Source organism: Lipotes vexillifer, unplaced genomic scaffold (genome assembly GCF_000442215.2).
Source record: "Lipotes vexillifer unplaced genomic scaffold, Lipotes_vexillifer_v1.1 scaffold2083, whole genome shotgun sequence".
NCBI lineage: Eukaryota > Metazoa > Chordata > Mammalia > Artiodactyla > Lipotidae > Lipotes > Lipotes vexillifer.
This window is the reverse complement of record NW_006797716.1, coordinates 364,007-372,001: the sequence shown is the minus strand read 5'-3', so window position 1 is coordinate 372,001 and position 7,995 is coordinate 364,007. Positions and strand designations below refer to the sequence as shown.

General features: G+C 37.1%; 1 protein-coding gene across 1 annotated transcript in view; it reads right to left on the bottom strand.

Annotated features, from left to right (window-relative positions):
- ASCC3 (activating signal cointegrator 1 complex subunit 3) overlaps positions 1–7,995 on the bottom strand; it is a 317,774-nt gene that overhangs the window by 189,855 nt on the left and 119,924 nt on the right. The window contains exon 11 of the mRNA XM_007469886.1: positions 7,872–7,995. Coding sequence (XP_007469948.1) covers positions 7,872–7,995 — 124 coding nt within the window. The remainder of the gene's footprint in view (positions 1–7,871) is intronic.

Below are 7,995 nucleotides of genomic sequence, written 5' to 3'. Positions count from 1 at the left end.
TTTTTTGCTGTACGTGGGCCTCTCACTGTTGTGGCCTCTCCCACTGCGGAGCACAGGCTCCGGATGCGCAGGCTCAGCGGCCATGGCTCACGGGCCCAGTTGCTCCGCGGCATGTGGGATCCTCCCAGACTGTGGCACGAACCCGTGTCCCCTGCATCGGCAGGCAGACTCTCAACCACTGCACCACCAGGGAAGCCCCTCTATTGTATTTTGTAAAGACTAGGATCTTTTCAATTTCTGCTTTGAGAAAATGTCCCATGGAGACCTAAGATGAACATAATTTATCTGTTTTTAGGGTATACAATTCTATGTGCTTGACCACTTTATGACATTAATTATATTATTTAAATTCTCTATATTTTATATTTACAATACAGGAAGTTAAGCACTTGCCAAGAGAAAGTATTACTTTCATCACATAAAAACTTCCCATTTTAAATTAAGATGCCAAATGTTGCTAAAGGCAACGGTCCAGGACCATTCACAGCTAAGCCCTACGGGTTCTGCAGAAGTATGGGGGGCATTCTGCAGCCCCATGCACCTATAATATCCCTTCTATCTGGGTTTTCAAATCCCACATGCTTTCATATTTTTCTATACTAGGCTTCCATGTAAAAGTTTAATTTAAAAAAGGGTTTCTTACCTGGGAAAAAGTTTGAAAACCTCAGATGTGATTTTTAAAAGTACACAAGACTTGGAATGAATTTGGTAAGTTAATTACCCTTCGATCAAATTCCTTTATGAGAGAATGCATATAAAAAGATTCTCAATCTTTAACAAAAGACCATACAATATTATTATTTTTTAAATCTAGGAACTTTAAAGTCAGTCTCACCTTCTTGCTATCATAAGTAAAATAAGGGGATTCATGGGATATATTTACTTGGGCAAATATTTTTTCAGTTTTTATGTCTCTCTTATTTACATCTAATTTTAGTCAAAACTTGCATCATGCTGGTATCTTCAAGTTATTATACCTAATAACTCCCAATGTCGGATTTCCCCTTGGATATTTCTATACAGTGCATATATGGGCTGGGAAAGTCCAAGGGCCTGAGTTCACTCCCTCACACAAATATTATTTACAGGCACTTAGAGAGGCTCTGTGCCTTCCAAACTCATTCTGTAAGTAGGACAAAAATGAATCTGCTTACTCACTGTTATGGGTTCTATCTGGGCTTCTTTGAGGACTAAATAAAACACTACCGGAGCTTCCCTGGTGGCTCAGTGGTTGAGAGTCTGCCTACCGATGCAGGGGACACGGGTTCGTGCCCCGGTCTGGGAAGATCCCACATGCCGCGGAGCGGCTGGGCCCGTGAGCCATGGCCGCCGCTTGGCCTGCGCGTCTGGAGCCTGTGCTCCGCAAAGGGAGAGGCCACAACAGTGGGAGGCCCGCGTATCGGGAAAAAAAAAAAAAGTTGTAAAACACTACCTATGAGATATACATATGGCTCCCAAACCAAACCCAGCCCAAACAAGAGAACCCTAAATAAGGGGAACTGATGACCCTACCTACTATTTAAGAAATCTCCTTTACATGCTATGATTAGAATCCTTTACAGTAATTAGAATGATAATTTTAATTATACCATAGTTCTATTTCCTATTGGTGGTGATGTGAGAGGATATGACGGTGATTTTTAGTTTTAAAATCATTCAACACAAAAGTTATTGAGTATATTTTTAAGGACTTTTGATGTTAAATACATGATACCTTGCAAACACTAGAGATATTTTTCTGCTAAAACCCCATTTTACAACAACTGTATTTTTTAATCTAAAAAAAATCATATCATTCTCAACACAGATAAGCCTGTATGAGAAATATATTCTTTTAAATATGGATAATTTGGAAGTTTATGTCTTAAACCACATCTCAAAACTCTATACACTATACAGAGTTATCTGAAAATATTAATAGTTGAAAGCTATAAAAAATTAACATTTTACAGTTTCTTATTTATCATTAGCCCAAAAACTAGGCAGTAAATTTTTATAGCGTTTTCCCTCACATAAAATCTAAGTTTGGACAAAGTCTATTCATTGAAAGTAAATTTAGTTACAACTAATGTCAGTTCAATGTTGTTAAATATAACAGATTAGGGCTTCATTATACTTTTTTATTTTCCAAATTTCTTTCACTCATGCCAAGTATGTTGTGAATTTAGTCCCTCATACCACCATGCAACTTCAGAACCTGAACAGAATCTACACTGCATTAGAATAGCTACCTATGGTGTATCTATGTTAGTTACAAATTGTTGAAGTGCCATGTAAAGCACTGCCATCTACTGGGAATGTCTGGTAATCACAAGGAACAAACAAAAAGGAACTTTGTTTTTTCTAAAAATATTTATGAGCACTGCACTAATACCCTTGAAATATGAGAAGAATCATATAGATCACTCTGTTAAGGAGATTAAAATCTAGTGAGAGACACAGATAAAGACAGAATTACCTATAGTTAAGTTGTGAAATTATAAGGAAGACTGTGATGAGTGTTAAAAATGTGCAAAGAAAGGGAGTACAGAGGGAACACAGAAAAGATGTAATTCATTCTGAGTGGTAAACTAGGAAACACTTCATAGAAGAAGTGATATTTGGCAGACCCAAAAGAATAGTAAGTTTTCAACAGATGGACGTGTGGAACAATAATATATAATTTTGCATTTACAACCCTTCATCTCATAACCAACAATACACTCTGACGTAAGATTAGTTTTACCTCTGAAAGAGGGCCAATGGCATTGGAAAAAAAGTGGGGAAGGAATAAATGGTTTTGTGTGGCTGGAACCTACATCAGCTAAGGAATATGATGGAGAAGTTAAAATTGGATAAATAGGTCAGGGCTTCAGTAGTGTTTAACGTCCAGTTAAAGTATTTAAACATTTTTCTTAAGAAAACAAACAGCAAGTCATCAAAGGTTTATAAGCACAGTAAGTGATAAACTATACAAGTGGAATTTGGCTATATTATGAAGAAGCCAATGTGCAGGATGAATTAATGTATATTTACATACTTTATATCCATATTACATACAATGGATTATATATTCCTATATCATGTTAACATATGATATGTTTATAATTATACTACATATGTAATAAACAAACCTATAATATATAATTTTACTTCACACAGTTTATAAACTATATATAGAAAATTATACTATTATATATTCATAATTTACAAAATATTTATAAATTTATAACAAATGCTTTAAAGTACATATGGTACATAATGTGTGTGTGTCTGTGTACATATGTACAGAAAGCATCAGCAGCAGGCCTGCAATCTATTTTCTCTCTCAACTGGGAATGCTCAAGGAAGAAAGATGCCCTGGTCAAATCCCCTTGTAAACATGCTAATGACAGACCTCCTGGCAAATGTACTAATGGTATTTACTTGACCTCTAATGTTCTATAGTTGCAGGAAAGCTTTATCTTTGTAATGCTTTTAGCTGATGGACATGGTCTCTCTAGGTGGCTCAATGCAAACAAACCAGGAATGTATGGACTTATGTGGCCTGGCTCCCTGAAAAGATCACTAAGCTATGTACGTATCAAGGTATCAAATCAAAACATCTCATGATCGGGAAGTATCATTTTGGGAAACAGTACCTTCTGTTAACCACTAATCTCATTTTACCTAATACACTAATCACATGCATTGTTTTGTATATCAATTCTACCTCGATAAAGCTGTTAAAAATTTTTTAAAAAAATCTCATGACAGGGCTTCCCTGGTGGCGCAGTGGTTGAGAGTCCGCCTGCCGATGCAGGGGACACGGGTTCGTGCCCCAGTCTGGGAGGATCCCACATGCCGCAGAGCGGCTGGGCCCGTGAACCATGGCCGCTGAGCCTGCGCGTCCGGAGCCTGTGCTCCGCAACGGGAGAGGCAACAACAGTGAGAGGCCCGCGTACCGCAAAAACAAAAACAACAACAACAACAAAAATCTCATGATCAAAATAGGTCTCTTTGGTGTAAATGATGCCCTGCATGCTTCTTTTCAAGACCTCACAAGTAAAATCTGTGCCAGAGCAGATCCACAGTGGCAAGAAAGGAGAACAGTGATGGCAGTGGCAGACTTCTCCATGCTTCACCTTTGTCTCACAACTACATGTATTATTGACATTATTCTTAAGTTGGCTATTAGCTAAAACCTCTGATTTTTGTGTGTCTACTTTGAATATTTCAATGCTTTGTGTTTTATGTATGTGCATCTGTGCATGCACATATTTTTATATGGTAAAAAGTGAACATGTCCTAAAGAGTCCTCTAATTCCATCCCTACTATAAAACCACTTTTACAGCTTGTTGCATATGCTTTCACATCTATGCACCCTACTCTACCCCACCTTAAAAATCTAAATGTAAGCAAGAACTTTATTTGGTAATTATAACCACTGCACCTAGACTGTGTAGCCGGCACATAGCAGGTAGCTAATAAATATTCACTAAATGAGTGAATGAGAATACAAATATATTGCATGTTTTTTCTTTACACAAATGGGATTGTGTCTTTTCAATGAGAATATAACATGGATATCTTTTAAACCTGGTTCGTATAGCTCTACCTCGTTCTTTTTAAAGACTGCAAAGTGGCATTTTATTTTATGAATTAATGGAATTTATTAAACCATTTCTTCTTTTGTTGGACAGTTGGGTTGTTTCCAACATATTTTGCACTAACAAGAAAGTGTCAGTGAATACTGGTGTTACTATATCTATGTGTGTCTGTGCTATTATTTCCATAGGTTAGATTTCTAGAAGTAAAAACACAGTTTAGTGAACATTTTCAAATTACACTCTTTTTTCACTTTTGCCAATCTATGTAAGAGGAATGTCTCATGTTGATTTGGATTCCTTTTAAGCATCTTTTCTGTGATTTTCAGAATCTTTATTTCTACTGAAAAGTGCTTTTTCCAAATTTTTAAAAAACATATTTCTTACTAGTTTACAATAACCTTTTAATTATAAAGGACATTTAAGCTTTATTTTATGTGCTACAAATAATTTCTATTATTCTGTCTTACATTTGAACTTTTTGGAGGTATCTTTACTGGTCAGAAGTTTTTAATAGTTACATATCCAAATGCGCCACATGTTTCCTTTGTAACCTTTGGAGTTTTGCATTTTGCTTAGAGCTTCTCCACCTCAAGGTTATTTTTTAAATGGTCTTTCATATTTTCTTTAATGCACTGAGTTTTGTTTAGTATAGCTAAATCATTAATTCATCTAGAATTTTATGTTGGATTTACCAGATGAAAGCACATTATTTTAAAACATTTGAAAATGCAATATAAACTTCCTGAAATTTTGTACTCCCTTCACATTAAATTCCCATACCTAGTTCTAGATAAGAGCTATTCAGATACGAAATATAAAAGAACTGACACCTAACTAGTCATTGGGGTGAGGGTGAGTGTTAAGGAAGAAGGAACAATTGAGTGTGGCTCCCACACACTCAATTTGGGCTTGAGAATCAAATGGACTGTCATGCCATTTATAAATAGGGAGGGAAGATGGCAGAGTTTCTGACGTGTTTAAGCAAGAGATGTCTATGGGATATCAGAGTAGAAACATACAACTGTGTTTGGATAGGAATAGAAGTCAGCGGGGAGATCTGGACTACATGCAGAGATTTAAGTGACACAGGCACAGAAGTGTTATTTTCCCAGGGTAAATATTTAGAATAAAAAAAGAAGATGGCAAGTGACCAGAGTCCTGTGTTGGAAAAGGTCACTGAGAGGATGTGACTGCCAATTAATCCGCAAGCTAGACCTTGTCAATCAGAGGATCCTCACCCCCTTTGCTGTCCTAGGAATATGCATTCTGCTTGCCTTCCCTGAGCTAGAAGCTTCCCCGAGGACGCAGCCTTGAGACAGCAATGTGGTGTTGAGACCATCTGGACAGTATATGTGACTGAAGTCAGTTAAGTCCTCTATATACAATTAAAGCAGGTGTAGAGGTCGACTGATCTTGCAGTTGCCCAAGACAAGCCTCAAAAGTAAGTTCCCTTGCTTATTAAAACTGTCACCTACCAGTCTGGAGTGGTCTGCCTCTTTTTTTCAGTTTTCTCCTTGCCCTATGTGTACAAAGCCAATTTGCAAACCAACATCGTGGAGAATGTAAACATTTCAAGGGTGAGAAAAGGCGAGAGCAAGGGAGCCTAAGAAAGAGCAGCTAAGTAGGTGACAAAAAAAATCAAGTAAAGAAAATCAAGGCAGGGTGGCATCATGGAGTCCCAGAGAAAAGAGTTTTAATTCTGAAGAAATAATGAGTTATATCCTGGTTAAAAAACAAAAAAACTTTTTATGACCTATGCTGGAGCAATAACCAGACCACAGTTGTTTGGAAATCAAAAGGGAAACTGAGTACAGATTAATATTTCCAGAAGCTGAGTGGTAAAAACAGCTTTACTAAGCAGAAGTTATTGGAGCAGGATAGTTTGAGGGAGGCGTTTTGGTAAAGATGGGTGGGACTTTGCAATTCCTTAAAGCAGGATAGTTTGAAGGAGGCGTTTTGGTAAAGATGGGTGGGACTTGGCAATTCTTTAAAGCTGAAGGCACAGTGCTCACAGAGAAGGAGAAGTTAAAGACCCAGGAAAAAGAAAAGGGATAACTTACAGAGTGAAAGGAATGGAGTCCAAGACAAGGGGACAGGGGGCCTCTAACTAAAGGATGAGGGATGGAATGATGAGGATAGATTTGGGAAGGGGTTTGAGGCTTTTGCTGGGTGGTGGGGAGGTTTTTTCTGGATGCAAACTGAGTTCAACCATGAAGGTCTGTGTTTCCACTCAGTAAAAAGTATTGTCTTCTAAGAATGAGGCACGACAGGGTGGGGAAGAAGGAGGGAAGAGTCTGGTGAAGCTTGGAAAAAAGAAGGAAAGCTGCTCAGAAGTTACGGGGTAAACCCCCGACGATTCAGGTGAATTCAGAGTCTATGAATGTGTAGTGACCTTAGTCTCCACCACCCCTGTGTGATCTCAGCTAGTGTTTAGCAATTTGACTGGAGGGAAACATACTGTTCAATTGACTCATGATTGGAATTTTGCCAGGGAGTCAGGGAATAAATAAGTTAAGGCTATTGACAAAAGAAAAAACTGGTCATGGAGTCTTGGCTATTCCAGAACGAAAGTAAAGCCAGGAGAATATGGATCAGAGACAATAAGAGATGGGAAGTCAAGGAATTAGAGTTCTTGATTATGTTAAAAAAATACTGTTCATCTACTGTCTTTACATGTACAATCTACCAACAAACATCATTTTAATAGTCATGGGTACTTTAAGATATCTTTTCACTTAATGAAAAGAGGGGTGACAGAAAACAATCACAGATCATTGATGAATTTACCAATTTTGATTTGGACAATTTATGAGTAACCACAAGGTCCAGAACTAGAGACAACAAGTACACATCCCTTTTTAAAAATAACAATTAAGATTATGCACATTAGGAGATATTTCATTTTATCTAGTATATTAAGGAAAATATAAATTATTTCCAGATTTTTTTCAATGGGGGCAGAGGTCAGGCATGGAGAGAAATGGATGAATAATTAATATTCTCCTATGTTCTACCATATTTTAATACCGCTTAGTCAAAGTTACATTTAGCTTTAAAACACAGGTTTAGAATAGAAGTTTTCCTGTATTTATTTTGGTTAATTTAAAGAGACTTCAATAACATAAGACTTGGGAGGAAGAAAAATAGGGTACTTTTAACATAAAAATGAAACAGCTGAAGGTTTCTCCCTACGAAAATTATGTTTATCCCCATGAACAATACATACTAATATTTCTTTGAATGTTACATTTAAGTTTAAAAACTTATCCCTCAAAATAAGCTTATAAATAACTTCCCCTTACCTGACGTAAAGTACGTGCCACTATGCTTTCTAATACTGGTCCTCTATCTTCATGAAGTAAATGAACTTCATCAAGAATAAGAAGCTTTACAATTTGGGAAAGAGCTACGTCCCCAACACTCTTT